The 19,656-nt window shown below is 40.4% G+C and overlaps 1 protein-coding gene across 1 annotated transcript in view; it reads left to right on the forward strand.

Moving 5' to 3' along the window:
- Nucleotides 1-10,869, forward strand: part of LOC141326164 (uncharacterized) — a 33,658-nt gene extending 22,789 nt beyond the window's left edge. Inside the window, exons 10-16 of the mRNA XM_073834878.1 lie at nt 4,543-4,647; nt 5,211-5,289; nt 5,575-5,608; nt 5,730-5,804; nt 5,897-5,999; nt 6,114-6,217; nt 8,683-10,869. Of these exons, the coding sequence (XP_073690979.1) occupies nt 4,543-4,647; nt 5,211-5,289; nt 5,575-5,608; nt 5,730-5,804; nt 5,897-5,999; nt 6,114-6,217; nt 8,683-8,809 (627 nt within the window). The 3' untranslated portion in view covers nt 8,810-10,869. The remainder of the gene's footprint in view (nt 1-4,542; nt 4,648-5,210; nt 5,290-5,574; nt 5,609-5,729; nt 5,805-5,896; nt 6,000-6,113; nt 6,218-8,682) is intronic.
- The last annotated feature ends 8,787 nt before the right edge of the window (nt 10,870-19,656 follow it).

The raw sequence follows: 19,656 nt of genomic DNA on the forward strand, positions 1-19,656 counted from the left end.
ACGACTCTCTGCTACGTGGGTGAGATAAATTACAGCTCGTCCAGCTCCCGAGGGACTAATGGGCTTATCGCGAAAACGCAGTACGCAAAAGAGGGAGGTGAGTTTCTCTGTTCCTCATTTTGCATGAGTGTGTTTGCCTCTCGCGGCATTAACAGACGCATTCGCGGCGTCGCCAGCGGCTCCTTGCTTGTTTATTCCCGAGGGAATTTGGCGTCTGGGCGGAGTTTGTTTAGCTCCCGCGGGAGCCGAATATATGCTGCGCGTCGCGATTGTGGAGTTAATTTACTGCCATAAAATATGTGTGTGCATGTATATGTATATACATATGTATGTTATGTATGCTTATATGTGTACATATAAAGGGGAGAGATTTTCCTAGACTAGTTCGACCATGATTATGCAGATCATGGCAGAACAGTCTTAGTAACTACAGCTGTCTGAGGCTAGCTGTACGTTAACTCTTCCTACTTTAGGGCTGGAGGCTTTCAGTCAGTTTTACCTCTGGTAGTCCTTCCTACACATACAGATATCTGCGGATATCTGTGTGTGGGCTTACTGATTACTTTTTGTTTGGAAACATAAAAGTAGTTCTTTAAGCTCTTGCCTAGATGGTGCTGTCTCCCCTGCTAGGGTTTAAATAGACAGCCCACTCTGCTGGGTTGGGCTGTTTTCAGGAGGACTAACCGGAGGTCTTTCACTGATCTGTTAGTTTTTCCCAGGCTCTTTGGCCTTTCTGGATTTATGTGATTTGGGCTAGGTAGATCACTGCCTTTGAGTCCTTCACTCCATGAAGGCCCAGGTTCGAGCCCTACAACATGAGCTCCCTGCACGCAGCGGTTCTTATGTCCCATAAGAACCTCCATTACCGATGTTCTGGATTTTAACTCCTTAAACAGGTTTTGTTTGAGTTTGAGTTAAATGCAGGTCACTCATGGGTGAGTACGATCCATATTTTTCTTTTAATAAAAAAAAAAAAAGAACTTAATACTGTCTCAGGCCTGTGTGTTGTGTTTTTGCTTTTCAGAGAAAAACACGACGAGTTTACGTCGGATGCTCCCCCTCTGATCCTACGGGTTATGGTTACGGCAGTGTTCGTCCTATCCACGCCACAGGTCGTGCGGTAAACCACCCTCCCAGCATTTGTTAGACATAGGACTTATGTCCTCTTCAAGGTAAGCTCCCTAAGTTTCTTTCTTAGGATTGCCCTTGGCATGTTTAACATTTGTCCTTTGCAGGCCTTTTTCTGAGAATCCCTCTTCCAGACTCTCTCTGTGGACTTTAGATCCTGTGAAGTGATCTTATCAGCCGAAGGTTCTTTCCAGCACCTCCTGAGTTTTGTCTCCAAGGAGCAATTTCTCAGTTCTCCAGTAACTAAAGTAGCACTCCCCTTTCCGCGGAAAGGGTTTATTCAGAGTACCGCTTCTCGCTGACAAGCCAGGCTTTCTCCCCGGTTCATCTGGGTTAGGAGCCTGTCCCTCTTGTCCAGGCTGATTCTCACTCTTCAGGCTCACACTCGAGCTGGGCTCTCCCCTTCCCAAGGGAAGGGTCCCTAACGAGCGCCCCCTCGATGGGATGGGCGTTCCTCCCTGGCCTTCAGGGTTAGGAGTCTATCCTCATAAGTTCCTGCTCCGGGGGATTTATGTCCCGTTGAGACAGGAACATAAGTCCACCTAGACTGGGGTCTGTCGATCCCCCTGTTAGCCCGAGGGCAGGGTCGATTCAACCGAGGTAGTACTCCCCTTTCTGCAGAAGGGGTTTATTTAGAGTACTGTTTCTCGTTGACAGAGCCAGGTTCTCCTCCCGGTTCATCTGGGTTAGGGGCCTGTCCTTCTTGTCCAGGCTGATTCTCACTCTTCAGGCCTCACGCACGAGCTGGGCTCTCCCCTTTCCGAGGAAAGGGTCCCCAATGAGCGCCCCTCGTTGGGACGGGCGTTCCTCCCTGGCCTTCAGGGTTAGGAGTCTGTCACCATGACTATCCAGGAGCTCCCTTCTCAGGAACCTGAAGTAACTTTAGTAGCTCCCCTTTCCGCGGAAAGGGTCCTCTCAGAGCTCTTCAATGACAGCAGCTCACCTTAATTCAAGGTTCGTCAGTAGCACCACTGTCGTGTGGACAAATTCCCCTTTATTTGGGTAGAATCTGTCATCAGGCTTCCTGAGTCAGGTATGATTGCTCCCCTTTTGAGAAAAGGGTTCCTCTCGAGCGCTGCTCCTGGCAGGAGGAGTAAGCTCCCCTTCTGATGAAGGGTGAAATCGGAGCGCTGCCTCCTGGCAGGCGGGTTTTCCTCTCTGTTAATCAGGGTTAGGAGCCTGCTTGCGCCTGACTTCCGGGTCGAGTGTCACCTCCCCTTCAGGCTTTATGACTAACTAGGAGTTACCCCCTTTTTTCAGGACCTTGAAATGACCTAACGGCTGCTCCCCTTTCTGCGGAAAGGGTCCTACTAGAGCACCACCTTCTGGCGGGTGTTGGCATTTCTCCCTGCTTCTCAGGGTTTTGAAACCTACCCTTAACATGCTAGAAGCGAAGGCTCCTACGATTGAAGCCTCCTCAGGCTGTTGGCAGCTCACCTTTTAGGGTTCCCTCAAAGCAGCGCCACTGCCGCATGGTGAATTTTTCTCCCTTGGCTAAGGAAGAAATAACCTATCTTTCTCAAGGTCCTGATTTGAGCACGTTCGCTCCCCTTCTCAAGGGTCCCGTTTAGAGCACGGCTCCTAGTGGGATGAGTATGCTCCCCTTACAAGGAAGGGTAATTTCTGAGCATCACCTTCTCCTAGTAGGCATCTATGTGGACTGGGTCTAGTACGCTCCCCTTTACACTAAAGGGTCCCTTCAGAGCATTGCCCTTTTTAAGGACGGATGTTCCTCCCTGCAAGTCGGGGTTAGGGGTCTGTCCGCTGTCTGCGTCCACTATATGATGGTCAGTAGCTCCATGATTTCATCAGTCGACTAACAGTTTGCGGACTGTCTGTCCTGATTGGGGTGTAGCATTGCTCCCCTCTCTAATCAGGGAGGGTTCCTCCCCTATTTTAATTCTCGTCATCCTATGACAAATCTGGAGCTTTAATATGAAACCCCCAAAATGGGGGAAAACACAGTCTCCAAATCCCATTTTACTAGGGTAAGTGTCCCACGCTAAACCCTGGGCACTTTCTGAAATCCACAATAGTGGTAAGTGCGCACGGAATCTTTGTGCACTTCCTAAAAATCCACATAAGTGGTAAGTTCCCACCAAGTTTTTGGGTTCTTTTCTAAAATCCTATACGGTATGGGTTACGCGGTACTCGTTCCCATTTTTTGAGTTGGTTTAAAACCCCGGTCTCCCTGGGCCCAACTTCACTCGATATCACCTCAGATATCTCCTGACCATCTGTTATCCAGGGTGCGTTATCTGAGGATAACCCCTGCTAGAACGGTCTCTGTCTTGGGACAGGCCTGTTAGTCGCTATTTTTGAGTCAGTTCACTGAGGGAACTAGACTCAGTAGTACTGGCAGTTCCTGTTCTAGTTAAGTCTAAGTATTAACTTAGCCGTTCCTCCGAAGGAATCTCCGATTCCAACCTGAGCTGTGCTCTGGGTCCTTTGACCCATTCAGGTAAGTGAGTAACAGTTCAGGCTTTGGCCGGGGAGGTTACGTTCTGACAGCTGTCACCTCGTCCTATAGGGATAATTCCTCACAGAATTTACACTTAGTGCTCACTACTATGCACTCCCCTCAGCATGGAGACGTTGGTATACCGTTCCCCAATAGCGACCCCTAGGGGACGCGGTGAGAGTTCCCTCGGAAGGGAACGTCTCTAGGTTACGTATGTAACCCTAGTTCCCTGAGAAGGGAACGAGACACCGCGTCCCCTAGGCTTCTTCCCATGCTTCGGACGAGAAGCTTCAGACAGTGAAGCGGCTGTATGTTTACTTCGGCGACTCTTTATACTGTGTCGCCCGGTAGTGACGTACCAGCAGCGACGTGCGCGCCGCAGTGACGTCATACGCTGTCGCCGGCCATTTCATGGAGTTTTTCTATGCATTCTTCAGACACGAGTCACGCTGCAGCGTTCCCCAATAGCGACCCCTAGGGGACGCGGTGTCTCGTTCCCTTCTCAGGGAACTAGGGTTACATACGTAACCTAGAGACGATTTTTAACATATATTCTTACATTAAATTCTTTAAAGTTGTGTTTTAGGCCATTATGTTTTGCCACAGTATTTGTCAAACAAACTAAAACCGAAAGCACAATATGGCTTAATCACTTCATCAAGTCAGTTTTCTCTGCACGTTTCAAAGCGAAATGCGCACTGTGTTTTCCGTGCCTCAGAAGGGCTCAGTTCGCAAAAACTAAAGTTTTCTTTATTTAAGAACATAGTTGGTTCTCTTATTTTTGAAAGTGCATTAGATAGAATAAAAAGTCTTCATTTGTCTTTTTTTTTTTTTAAATACTGCAATAAATATTGTATCATGGACTTAATATCACAGTATTATTGTATTGTGAGATTCTGATATTGTTACATTCCTAGTTTCAATGAATCTATATGTGGCTTTGTTTGTAATAGAGGTACAGTGAAGCTGAGAAAGCCATGGATCAGGTGCTAAAACTGGACCAAGATTGTGAAGAAGCGGTCAATGACCTATTGTACTGTAAAGTCCAACAACTTATGGTAAGGACAAGATTTCTCATTGCAGTTCAGTGGTAGCTAGAAATGACAAAGTTGTAGGATTTAGTACCAGAGAACAAACTAGAATGTGCTTATAAAATGTGTACATTCACAATGCTTAAATTTGCTTTGCGCAAAGCCTTTGCAAGGTGGCATGTCATTGTGATGAGAAAGCAAAAACCCCAAGATAATTACTCATAAGTCATTTACTTTTTTTTGGTTCCAAGACTTTGTTGCTTTCTTTTCAGTGAAAGACCAATGGAAAAAATGACATTTCAACAGCTGAGTCCATATGACTCACCCATATTTTTGGAGCTGCATAACTTTGGTTGGAATAAAAGCAGCTCAGACATGCTAAGCATCTGCTTTTTTGTTCTACAGAAGAAAGTCAAGCAAGTTTTGAATGACAATACGATGAGTAAATATTTCTTTATGCTTGAGTGAAGTGTTTCGGTTTTGAATGGGGTCAGCTTCTTTGGAAGCAAACGTGCTGCAATGCATATGCAAAAGTATACACAAAAATATAATTTGAGGCTTGTAATGAATAAAGGTGTTCTCTTTGTTAGGATTTTGGATATGATGAGGAACAGAGTATTCAGTTGCTGGAAAAATACAACACAGTGCAGGCTGTTGTTGCAGCTAAGGGTAAGAGCCTTTTAATTTTGCCTCGTTTCTTATTGAGCCACACGAGGGAGCTATTGCTACACTGAATTACAAGATATTTTGACTAGAAGCACAGTACAGTACCTGTATGAATAATTATTGCATTAGTGCAAAATCAGTTTCATTTTGTACAACTAAAATTGTAAAAACAAATGTTTTGAACAGCTAAATTCTGCTTCATTGTACATAACACCCTTTTGATAATTTGGCACACTTAATTATTTTTCATTGCTAATTTGTGTTATAATACTAGTATTTATTTTACAGCTTTGAATCAGGACTGTGCTCTCCTCCAACCAGGGTAAGCCATCATATAGCTGATTTCAGTTTAAACCTTTGCATTTATTTATTTATTTTTATTCTTTACTTGTGCTCTCTTTCCATTTCTGTATCCATATTTCCCTTTCTGTCTCTTTCACAAGTCCTTGCAATTCCTTGTGGGTGGGTAACGTGACCACAGAACTGACAGAGAAACACCTGCGGGACCTGTTTAAAATGTGAGATCTGATGCCATATTGGATTTTTACAGTGTTTTATTTCTAAAATGACTTCCGATGTTTTTTTGTTAATTTTTGATGATGTTTGCCAGTTACGGAGAAATTGACAGCATTCGCGTTCTGCATGAACGTTTCTGTGCGTTTGTTAACTTTAAGAATGCCAACATGGCCTCCCGTGCAATGGAGAAACTCAATGTAAGTGAAACCCTGATGATAAATTATTATTATTATTATTATTATTTTTTTTATATATAAATTGAATTTCATGTTTTTTTAATATATATTTTATACTGCATTTATGCTTTTCAGGGACATTTTATTGAGAATACCCGACTAGTGGTTCGATATCCGGATCGACGGATTCAGAGAGTTCTGCCAACACCTGCCATTCAACAACCTGGAGGGGCTGCTGGGTAATTCAATATATTTGCTGTTAAAAGGATTAGTTCACTCCAGAATTATCATTTCTTGGTAATTTTCTGGTAGTTTACTCACCACTGTGTCAGATGTTCATTTTTTCTTTCTTCAGTCGAAATAGTCTAAATTAAGGTGCTTGTAGAAAACATTTCAGGATTGTTCTCCATATAGTGGACTTCAATGAGGATCAGAGGGTTGAAGGTCAAAATTGCAGTTTCAATGCAGCTTCACTGGGCTCTACTCGATCCCAACTAAAGCTGAGTTCAGACTGCACGATTTTCAAAGCAATCGCGTCACAGATGTTTTCACACTGCATGACTATCTGGGGTAGCATTCTGTCGCTGCTGTGTTCACGCTGCACGAGGGATCGGCGACAGGGGGGTTCACACTGCATGACTTTACAATAGGAAGAATCACCGACAACCAAACCCACGCGAGAAGTGAAATGGAAACAACGTGAGGTCAGGCGTGCAAGTTCTCACGTGAGACTGGGATTATTATTTTAAAAAATGGTAGCCCTCAAGAAGCTTGTCATACAATTTGCATGTGCACTCATTTGCAGCGAAAAGAAAAGAAGCCGAAGCTATGCTTATTGATATTGTGGTCTATACCTTCGTAACTCCTCCCCCAACTTCCTGCTGGCCTGGATGTTGCTCTCTCATTGGCTGTAGGTAATCGCCGATGTTATTTTCAGTCAGATCACCTTTCACACGGCATGATTTTGAATCGCCGACAGGTCCAGATATTTAGCATTCTCTCAGATCGCGTCTTTGATAGTTCTCACTGTGTGATTGTCACTCGCGTGAACGAGCACCGATTTGCCTGTGATTTCGGGCATTTGTCGGCGATTTCTCAAAACCTGTCGGCGAGTCAAAATCGGGGCTAAAATCATGCAGTCTGAACTCGGCTTAAGCAATATGAGTCTTAACTAGCAAAATGATTGGTCATTTTCTAAAAAAACTACAAATGTATATACTTTTTAAACACAAATGATAGATTTATTTTAATAGTGAGAGACAGAGAAACAACAAAAAATCCTGAAAAATGTTATACGATGATTTGCATTTTAATTAAATTAAGTATTTGATCCCCTACCAATCAGCAAGATTTCTGCCTCCCAGGTTTCTTTTATACAGGTCACAAGCTGAGATTAGGAGCAGTGTCTAAAAGGGAGTGCTCCTAATATCAGCTTGTTACCCATATAAAAGACACCTGTCCACAGAAGCAATCAATAAATCAGATTCTCCACCATGGCCAAGACCAAAGAGATGTTCAAGGATGTCAGGGACAAGATTGTAGACTTACACAAGGCTGGAATGGGCTACAAGACCATCGCCAAGCAGCTTGGTGAGAAGGTGACAACAGTTGGTGCGATTATTTGCAAATGGAAGAAACACAAAATAATGGTCAGTCTTTTTCGGTCTGGGGCTCCATGCAAGATCTCACCTTGTGGAGTTTTAATTATCGTGAGAACAGTCAGGTATCAGCCCAGAACTACATGGGAGGATCTTGTCAATGATCTTGAGGCATCTGGGACCATATTTACCAAGAAAACAATTGGTAACGCACTACGCCATAAATCCTGCAGCACCCGCAACGTCCCCCTGCTCAAGAAAGTATATATACAGACCTGTCTGAAGTTTGCCAACGAACATCTGAATGAGTCAGATGAGACCAAAATCGAGCTCTTTGGCATCAACTCAACTCACCGTATTTGGAGGAGGAGGAATGCCGCCCATGATCCCAAGAACACCACATTAAGGTCCTGGTGTTGCTTAGCCAGTCTCCAGACCTTAATCCCATAGAAAATCTGTGACTTGGACTTGGAGAGGATCTCCAAGACAAAATTCCTCCTGAGATGTGTGTAAACCTGGTGGCCAACTACAAGAAATATCTTACCTCTGTGATTGCCAACAAGGTATTTGCTAAGTCATGTTTTGCGATGCATTATTTCACTCATTAAAATGCAAATCAATTTATAACTTTTTTGAAATGTGTTTTTCTGGATTTTTTTGACGCTATTCTGTCTCTCACTGTTCAGATAAACCTACCAATAAATTATAGACTGATCATTTCTTTGTCAGTGGGCAAATTTACAAAATCAGCAGGGGATCAGATATATTTTTTTCCTCACTCTAATCCTGTTGCTCACGCTTGACGTAGGCAGAAGTACCGGCCCAGTGTTTACAAAGTCAACATGCAAAGAAAGTCAAACGCCCTTTACAAAAAAGGAAATGATGTTGGATGATTTTGAAAAGTTTTTTACTCTACCCTACCTTTTTTAACCAAAGTACAGTGACTGCGTTACCTTTCCAATGTGATTACGTTATGTGTGAATTCGTAGACATATAGACATGACATGAACATCTTGGATAACATAGGGGTGAGTAAATTATCAGGAATTTTTAATTTCAAGAATAAACTAATTCTTTAATGAGAAAAATAATGATCTTTCTTCCAGGCCAAGACGTAGAGGTCCTGTCAACGGAGATGAGTGTTACTTCTGGAGGACCACCGGCTGTCATTTTGGAGATAGGTGTCGCTATAAGCACATTCCTGATCACCGAGGCAAAGACTGGCAACCATGAGTCAACACTAGCCTCTCTTTTCCTCTCCCCTAAGAACTCTGGGAGACGACTGCATGACTGTAGGGGACTGTAATCTTCACTTTGATTATCTGTAGGTCAGGACCAGTATTGTGGATCAGAGTCTTGCGACGGCTCTCTTGAGGTCAGAGTGCTTCACTGTCAGACTCTGAACCTCACAGGGTTTCAAAGCAGACGGGACTCTGGGAAAAGTATCTCTTTTGAGGTGAGGTTTGGGTGGTGCAGAGTGCCAGAGCATCGTTGCACCGCATCGCCGTCTGCTGAGGTTTACACGGCCTCTCATATCGTACGCTGTCTTCTCTCTTCCTGTGCCAACTCCACCAACCCAAGAAGAGCCGTAGATCTGGTCTGACATTTGAGTTCATCCAGAGAGAATGACTTTGATTCTGTATTTGAGGATGGGAGAATCGTACCAAAGAATAATACCAGGCCATGTGTGGATTTTACATTGAGAAAGGCTTTCAGGGAAAATTAGCTTATTAGTTTTACATGTGTGTTTTGATTTGTTTCCACCACCTCAAACACACTCCAGCTGTTCATTCATCCATATTTCTAATTGGACTTTTCCCACTACTGCCCCAAATTTAAGACTTTTGAGGGCTTATCAGTATTGCAAGGGTTAGAGCAATTGTTTGAATCTTTCTGAAATTACAACTCTTTGTCAATTATTTTCAGTTCTCCTTTTTGATTTTTCTTGCAGTCTTGCACTTTACCATATCAGATAGTGAGCTTGGGCATTTAAAGCCAGCTATAGGTTGTTCCTTAAGCGAAGAACATGGTGAACGAGTTGATGTTTGGTCAGAATCGTGTTGCTAAAGGTATTGATGATCTGTGGTCATCAGTGGTATTTTTTTTTCATGGTGTTTATCCAATGCCATTTAGATATTATTCACATTTATCTATAAATATGAACATGGAATAATGGTTTCACGTTATGTGATCACAAACAGTTTTCAGTCGTACAGATCATGTCATGCTGCTCAACAAATGCAAAAAATCTTGCGGTTTTCTTATGCAAGAGCTCTGAGACACAGGAAGCTCTTGCTTTGGCACTTTTCATGCCGTCAGCGCAAAGTTGATCGGGTGGTTTTCATCATTTCCTCTATTATTTAACGTTCTTGCCCTGGGTTTAGTGGATGAGAAGGAAGTTGGCTGTTTGAGACAGTTTGTCATATCTTCCACCTCATGACATATTCTTGTAGAACAGCATGCACATTTTTTAAGTTATTAATGATATGATAATGATTTCATCATGCGATTATTTTCGTTTCAATGCATTTGAAAACTCTCATAACCTTGTTGTACTGTTCTGACACACTTAACCAAAGAAACACTAATGTTTACCTAGTGTACCACAGAGAAACACATTGCTATTTTTGTACATTACACTATTTACAACGTGTCAGTTAATGATTTTTTTCCTCAGATTTTAGATATGACTGCATGGGTATTTATGCAGGCCGTAGTCACACTAGTGCTTTTTAGTTTAGTTGGGCTTCGTTTGACTCTGTGACAGTCCAGAGTGCCTTGAAAATATTTACTTTCCTATCAGATGAGTTATTTTAGCATTAATATTTAAGCTGAGGTCCCTCTTGAACAAAGGGGAAGTGACTTTTATTTTAGGCTGAACCGAATAATATCGAGCAGAAATGTGTGTCCAGAGTAATGTCACTTTTGTTGGTTTGGGATTGAGGCATACACTTGTGGTTCTCATCATTTTTAGGTTTTTAAAAAATGCCTGTATGTTCAAATAAATTATTTTTATGATTTTGTTTCGGAGTCTGAAAAGCGACAGTTCCACACTGTTGTGCTGCTCAAAGTGCCCTTAATAGTTCAGTCATGCATTAAAGAATATTTATCACTCAAAAGGAGGATTTTCTGTCTCTTTTTGCTTGTGATATCTTTAACAGCGATTTTCCACTTTTTGTGGCCTTTCCTCTTTTTGTCACATTTATGCTCCATTTTCTTTTCAAAATTTATTTTTACCCTTATTTAGCCCATCATTGGAAAAAAGTCACCGTAATAAATGTATTGAAACTTGATTTTCTTCATCTGCTCCTTTTTTGTTGCTATTCACTACAAGGCAAACTTATGAAGGATCATGACACTGAAGACTGGAGTAATGAAGCTTAAAATGTAGCTTTACCAAAAATACTTAATACTGTTTTTACTGTATTTTTGATCAAATACAGCTGAAAGCGAAAGTTTACATACACCTTGCAGAATTTGCAAAATGGTAATTATTTTACCAAAGTAAGAGGGATCATACACAATGCATGTTGTTTTTTTATTTAGTACTGACCTGAATAAGATATTTCACATAAGATGTTTACATATAGTACTCAAGAGAAAATAATAGCTGAATTTATAAAAATGACCCAGTTCATTGATTCTTAATACTGTGTTGTTACCTGAATGATCCGTGTGTGTGTGTGTGTGTGTGGTTTTTAGTAATTTAGTAAGTTGTTCATGAGTTCCTTGGTTGTCCTGAACAGTTAAACTGCCCGCTGATCTTTAGAAAAATCCTTTAGATTTAGACATTTATTTTTTATTTTTTGGTGTTTCAGCATTTTTGTGCATTTGAACCCCTTCCAACAATGACTGTATGATTTCGAGATCCATCTTTTTACTCTAAGGACAACTGAGGGACTCAAATGCAACTGTTACATAAGATTCAAACACTCACTGATTCTTCAGAAGGAAACCCTATTCCCTACAGTATCTTCTGTAGTTTCTGAAGGGCAATACTAAATAAAGAAATATGATATTTAGGCAAAATGAGAAAAAACGAACAAATCTTCATTATATTCAAAAGTTTTCACCCCCAGCATTTAATGCATAGTGTTTCCTTCTGATGCATCAGTGAGCGTTTGAACCTTCAGTAATAGTTGCATATGAGTCCCTCAGTTGTCCTCAGTGTGAAAAGATGGATCTCAAAATCATACAGTCATTGTTGGAAAAGGGTTCAAATACACAAAAATGTTGACAAAACAAAGAACTTGTGGGACCTGAAGGATTTTTTTTTTTCTGAAGAACAGCAGGCAGTTTAACTTTTCAGGACAAGCAAGGTATTCACAAACAACTATCACTAAACAAACAGAAAACACACAGTTTAAAGTGTATTTAAACTTTTGAACATGGTCATTTTTATAAATTCAACTATTTTTTTTTTTTTTTCTTGTGGGCTATATATAAATGTTTATGTTAAATATATTCAGGTCCGTACTAAAAAAAATAAGATGCATTTTGTATGATCCCTCTTATTTTGGTAAGAAAATTTAGCAGATTCTACAAGGTGTATGTAAACTTTTGACTTCAACTGTAAATTCAGCCTTGATGAACACTTCTTTCAAAAACATTTAAACTTACCAACCCCAAACTTTTGAATAGTAGTGTATATTGTTAGTTCATGTTCACTGATGCTTTGATATTAATGATTGTGACCTTAACTGTAAAGCATTATTGATATTACTTTTTTTTTTACATTATTATATGTGACCCTGGACCACAAAACCAGTCTTAAGTCGCTGGGGTATGTTTGTAGCAATAGCCAAAAATACATTGCATGGGTCAAAATTATTAATTTTTCTTTTATGTCATTAGGAAATTAAGTAAAGATCATGTTCCATGAAGATTTTTTGTAAAATTCCTACTGTAAATGTATCAAAATGTAATTTTTGATTAGTAATATGCATTGTTAAGATCCTAATTTGGACAAATTTAAAGGTGATTTTCTCAGTATCACATATATGTCATATAAATGCAGCCAGATCCTTTTTCATTTTTCTTGAATGAACTCTAAATTCAATTGTATATACCAAGTGACACTAGAGGGAGTTCTTGCACAGGATTCACAATAAACTCTTATGTATCCTTAATAAAATAAACTCCATAATTCCATCATAAATCAAACTTAGTATAATGTGACCAAATATTACTGTTTCTATAATTTTCACAGATATCTAGTATGTCTTGAAAGCATCAGGATAGAGACATCCAAAATAACTGAAGCATCACAAAATTCTCCTCTTTCATCAGCAGCACTTGAAAGTGACCTGCGGTTTGTGCGATCACAGGCGTCCCATATGAAGAGCACATGGCACGCAGAGTATGAGAGTCAGGGAAAATACTGCTGGATCTAAAAGCAAGCCTCCACTCTATCAGGGAAAAAATGACTTATGCGACCTACAGCATGTTAGACCACCAGCCTGCTATTGTGGCCTGGAGCCAGTGGTTTGTGGCCTGTATGTATTGTTTAGGAAATGTCCATTGATAACACAGCTGTTGGTAAAAGACTTTTGTGACTTAAGTAAGACCTTTGCAGTAAATGTGTCCTGCATTGAAATTACTTTTAACATTTTATTGAACATTATGTATACAGCATTTAAAGGAATAGTTCACCCACAAATTATATTTGATTAAATGTTCTCACCCTCAGGCAATCCAAAATGTAGATGAGTTTGTTTCTTCATCAGAACAGATTTGGAGAACTTCAACATTGCAACACTTGCTCACCAATAGATCCCCTGTAGTGAATGGGTGCCGTCAGAATTGGAGTCTAAACAGCTGATAAAGAAGTTCACAATACTCCACAAGTAATTTACACAACTCCAGTACATCAGTTAACATCTAGTGAAGCAAGAAGCAAATCCTGTTTTTATGTTTTTAACTTCAGACAGTTATCCATAATCCATTATATTGCTTTCTTCAGTGAGAAAAATCGCACAGATCAAGTACCATTTACAAGTGAAAAGGGTCCAAAACTGTTCTAAAATGACTTTAGTTAAAATGCTTTAATTATTTATTGCGAAAGCACATATTTTTGCTTTACAAGCTGATGGTCTGGAGATTTTTTTATATTATCGTGGATTACTGTGATGTTTTTATCAGGTGTTTGGACTCTCATTCTGATGGCACCCAATCACTACAGAGGATCCATTGGTGAGCAAGTGACATAAAGCGTTTGATGAAGAAACAAACTTTATCTCTTTTTTTATTGAACTAGGCTTTTGCTGTTAATATGTTTCAAATAAAATAAATAAATAAATGCATTAAATGTAAAATAAAGTTCTGCCACACAACGTTTAAACTTGTTTCACTCAGAAATTGATATTTGATTTTGCCAGTAAAATTGTAATTCATCGCTTTGCTCTGATATGTGGCAGTATATTTAAACAAACAAACAAACTTAAGAGCTTTATGCTGCATTTTGTGAAAACCCTGGCAGTATTTTCTCAGACTGTGGTGCCCTTCATGGACGTGCGAGGCTGTTCTATAACGGCCTGCGTTATGAAACTTGCGACTCATCCAAAGAGAGCGAAAACAGGAGGTGACGGTGGGGGTAAACCGGAGGAGGTGCTATAATTTGAAAAGGCAGTTGTTTATTGTTGAAGAGCATGTATTTATTTCATGGCACCGCAAATTGTGGCTAAGGGCAGAGCCGGGTCTCGGTGGGTAATTACAGAGCTTGAGGCAGCGCCCCACCACAGCAGCGTCTCTTAAGAGCTCGTGCCTTCCCTTCACACACACACATACACAGTCAGTGAGGAATTGCAATCTACATCCATTAGATAAACTGCACACACTTGCTGAGGAACCGTCAACATGCTGAGGATTCCACCTATGTTCTCAGCTAATGATGCTTCTCTTAAATTTAGCAGTGAATTATTAATTAGTTTTGTGCTTAAATGCTTGACAATACCAACGCTATCATAGCTAATTCGTACGTATTTAATGAGGTGGCTAATTCTTGTATTTCTGTTACGGTTGTGTTGTTAAGTTGTAATTTGGACTGTACAGTACTATACTGCCCTACAAAGCAAAAAGGCAGTAACTACGCCGAGTGCAGAACTGAGAAAAATGACTTTAAAGTTATCCTGTCATCCAGCCTGTTATCCAATGTCAAAACCGTCCCGTGAGGATGCCGCGAAATCACACACATTTGAGATAAGATATTTTGTCACATAACAAAGGATGCCTTGAATGTCATGAAAATGATAATAACTCATTTTTGACCAAAAATGCAGTTACTGCCTTTTTGCTTTGTAGGGCAGTATAGACTGCCAAAAGTGATGATAAGTAGAAGAGTGCAGAAAACCGTCTGTGGAACAAAAGGTGTTTGTGGATGACCAAACTGAACCAGGATTTCCAGGGCAATAATCATGACAACAATTGTGTTTGTTCTTACAATTTCCAGTTATATATGTAAAATATTAAGCTAATGTATTTTATTAATACTGATTGTACGTATCTTTACCACTTGTTAACTTTAGATTGGTAAAATATTGCACCCTTTCTTGCTTACTAAGCTTCCATGCGTTTTGTTTTTCAGTGGATTACCCCGGTAAAAAAACCTGCTAAAACCAGCCTAGGCTGGTTGGCTGGTTTTAGCTGGTCATAGCTGGTCATAGCTGGTCAACAGGCTGGTTTTAGAGGGGTTTTGGCCACTTTTCCAGCCTCGTCAGGATGGGAAACCACCAGCTAAAACCAGCTATGACTAGCCAACCAGCCTAGGCTAGTTTTAGCTGTTTTTGAGCAAGGTACAGTACGCAGCATAATTTGTAGAACAACATTCAGTGGTACTTTAACTGTGCAATCCATGTTGTTTACATCTGAGTATCTCCAATATGGTTATGCATTCAGGTAACTGACCAAACCATGATGTAAATTCCTGTTGAAAATGGGATTTACTAGTTTGCTTTTTTAGCTGGTTTATGATGGTCCTAAAATGGTTTATGCTGGACCAGCTTGTCATGTGCTGGTCCTAAACTGGTCCTTCCTGCTCAGGCTAGCGCATGACCAGCATAAACCAACTAAAACCAGCATCCCAGCATCAACACCTACCTAACCAGCATGTGCTGTTTTTTTCAACAGGGATGTAAACCCTCTATTACAAAGTCGGTAAGTGTATGATGTCCAGTGTTTTAAGATCTGTTCAGAATCAGTTCAGTTTAAAAGTCATGTACAGTATGCCAGCCTTTATTCTGTTTAATTGTGATTTAATATCTCCAAATTCTAACTTTATTTTTCCTAACCCTGCAGAAAACCCTCACAGCTAAAAACAGCCTAAGATGGTTGGCTGGTTTAGGCTAAAAGTAGCTGGTTTTAGCTGGTCTTTCAGCCTGGCTAGGCTGGTTAAGATGGTTGTTCCAGCTGGTCTTCCAGCCTGACCAGCAAAGGAAGTGGCCAAAACCCCCATGACAAGAAATGGCTGGATGAGACCTTAGGCTGGTTTTAGCTGTTTTTTTTTTCAGCAGGGAATCTGCATCTTCCCTACTTATCTGGTTTAACTGGACTCCCAGCCTGACTAGGCCGGTCAAGCTGGTTTTAGCTAGTTGTTCCAGCTGGTCTCCCAGCCTGACCAGCAAAGGAAGTGGCCAAAACCCCTCTAAAATTTGTCTATTGACCAGCTATGACCAGCTAAGACCAGGCTGGATAAGACCTTAGGCTGGGTTTAGTTGGGGGGTTTTCAGCATAGAATCTGCATATTTTCTACTGAAAAGAAACCCCAGCTACAACCAGCCTAAGATGGTTGGCTGGTCTTAGCTGGTTTAAGCTGGAAGTAGCTGGTTTTAACTGGTCTCCCAGCCTGGCTAGGTTGGTCAAGCTGGTTTTAGCTAGTTGTTCCAGCTGCTCTCCCAGCCTTACCAGTGAAAGAAGTGGCCAAAGCCCCTCTAAAACCAGCCTATTGACCAGCTAAGACCAGGCTGGATGAGACTTTAGGCTGGTTTTAGCTGTTTTATTTTCAGCATGGAATCGGCATTTTCCCTACTGAAAAAAACATCTAATACCAGCTAAAGCTGGTTGGCTGGTCTTTGCTGGTTTAAGCTGGAAGTAGCTGTTTTTAACTGGTCAAGCTGGTTTTAGCTGGTTGTTCCAGCCGGTCTTAAATTAGCCTTTTGATAAGCTAAAACCAGGCTGGATAAGACCTTAGGCTTATTTTAGCTGTTTTTTTAGCATGTAATCTGCATCTTCCCTATAAAAAAAACAGTTTAGGCTGGAAGTAGCTGGTTTTAGCTGGTCTCCCAGCCTGGCTAGGCTGGTCAGGCTGGTTTTAGCTGGTTGATACAACTGGTCTCCCAGCCTGACCAGCTAAGGAAGTGTCCAAAACCTCTCTAAAACCAACCTGTTGACCAGCTGTGTCCAGCTACAACCAGGCTGGATGACCAGCTTAAACCAGCCAATTATACTACGCTGGTTTTAGCTGTTTTTTCAGCAGGGGTTTGGCATCTTTTTTCGCCCCAACTGCATCTCTCTGTCTCAGAATGTAACTAAAATAGCAGTTACGACTTCATAACTCACATTGTGACTCGTAAATTCTTGTCAAGTTGATTTAGTGTATGCTGAGTTAGTAAACTGTAGATAAGGGGTGTCCATTTTGAAAAAGCTAGAATATATTGTAGGTTTTTAGTCATTGCATTATTCAGTTAGTGTTATTTCAGTAATAATAAGGAATGAGTAGGTGTGTTTAAATGTTTTTGGCTGGTAGTGTAGCCTATGTCACGTATGCCACCCGTGAGTCACATAATGTATATGTATAGGTAATAGCAGTCTTGTTGATTTGAGGTGATGTATGTATATTTTTGGCACTTTTCCTCTCTCTTTCAGTCATTTTGCAAGATTTCTCTTTGATTAGCTGTTCTAACAGGATCCCCCTTCCTGTCTTGGTTTACCCAGTGGGAGGGACCAGCATTCAAGCACACAGTCACACCAACTTTGGCATAAAAACAACTTAATTGCTAGTTTTCAGTTGACAGCGAATACGTGAACAGAGGGTAGGTAATTGAGGAAACTGTTAAATATTTTCTGACGACGGTAAGGCACTTTCCCCCCTAAAGTTTTATAATTTTTCTCTTGTTTGTTTCTAAATCTGTTCATGGAAGTTACGGTAATTGTTGGTGAGGTGCAGCCCACCTTATACACAGTTATGCATGTGATTTGCTAGAAATATGCCTGTGAATCTAAAACGGTCCCTCTGAGGTTTGTTAAAACTGAAGTACACTATCAACAGGACGTGCTAATTCGGTCACAAACTCACAGACATGCAAACATTTAAAGTATGTACAAATAAAAACAAGTTTTATCTATAAAGTAAAGGACTATGGATGAAGGTGAAAATGAGTCTTGAGATATTTAAGACAATCCTTGCTGTGGTTGAAAGAGAAGGATGTCTTGCTTTTTTGGGAGTGAGGTTTGTGGTCACTTCACTGAAGAAACATCTACTATGTGGTTATGCAGCTTCTTTTAGTTACTTGGAATTGTGACATATGGAGTTATTCAGGACTTGAGATCTTCCTGTGGTTTCGTGTTACAAAGTTGGCCATAAAAAGTTTAGATCAAAAATTGAGATGCATTGTCAGGTGATAACAGCAACTTTGTATTTACAATACATCATTTAACGGATTAGTTCACTTTCAGAACAAATATTTACAGATAATTTACTCACCCCCTTGTCATCCAAGATGTTCATGTCTTTCTTTTCTCAGTCGTAAAGAAATTGATTTTTGAGGAAAACATTTCAGGAATTTCCTCCATATAGTGGACTTCTATGGTGCCCACGAGTTTGAACTTCCAAAAATATCTAAATGATCCCAGCCAAGGAAGAAGGGTCTTATCTAGCGAAACAATTAAAAAAATATATATTTTTTTAACCACAAATATGACAGTTAGGGTATGTCGAAAAACTGAAATCTCATTTTCTCCTCCAGCTTCAAAATCGCCCTACATCGTTGTTTTACCTTTTTTTTGTAAAGGGGGGTTTAACCTTCTTTGCATGTTCACTCGGTAAACACTGGGTTGGTACTTCTGCAGTAATGTAGGAGAATTTTGAAGTTGGAGGAGAAAATGCGATGAGAGTTTTGTGACATACCCTAACTGTATGAACCGTAGTGCACAGAGTATGCATGCGCATTGCAGAGCTAGGTAAGATGAGCATTTGAGGTTAATAAGTTTATAAATTGTAATAAAAAAAAATTAAAAAAAATCGTTTTGCTAGATAAGACCCTCCTTCATCTTTGGCTGGGATCATGTAGAGCCCTTTGAAGCTGCATTTAAACTGCATTTTGGAAGTTCAAACTCGCAGGCACCCTAAAAGCCCACTATATGGAGAAAATTCCTGAAATGTTTTCCTCAAAAAACATTTTTTACGACTGAAGAAAGAAAGACATGAACATCTTGGATGACAAGGGGGTGAGTAAATTATCTGTACATTTTTGTTCTGGAAGTGAACTAATCCTTTAAATATCCTGTTAAAAGTAAATTGTTTGCATCAACATTTTTCTGTTTTTCATGTAAGTATAATAGACTGACCTTCAGATGAGCATCCTCGACTCATAGTTCTGTCATGAGAATAATTCACTCATATTTCTCCAATGTAATCCTTATATATAACATATATGAAGTGACCACATAGCGGATCTATACAGGTGGAGCTGGGGAAGTGGAAGGTTTTTTGAGCAGCAAGCTCATTGGCTGCTAATGTGAAAACAGCCAATAAGCTTCACCATGTAAGTAATAATGTGATTATGTCCGATTGAGGTCAGCCTGTGCCATCTAGAGTTTCATGACAGAATTTATATACAAATGAAATTGTTTATAAAATGTTTTAAAAATGATCAAAATTACAACATTTAGTGAAAATATACTAGAAAACAAACAACTAGAAAAAAACTCAGTTCTGCTGGAAAGGCATTGATGTGAAACACGTTGGTATAAAGATGGAGACATCTGTGGGAGGGATGTAGAAGTGATGGAGGGAGAGAGAGGGAGGGGGAGGAGAGGGACAGAGTGCATGTTCAACTCTCTCCTTCATTCATTTTCCTCCCGTCCGT

The sequence above is a fragment of the Garra rufa genome, chromosome 2 (genome assembly GCF_049309525.1).
Source record: "Garra rufa chromosome 2, GarRuf1.0, whole genome shotgun sequence".
NCBI lineage: Eukaryota > Metazoa > Chordata > Actinopteri > Cypriniformes > Cyprinidae > Garra > Garra rufa.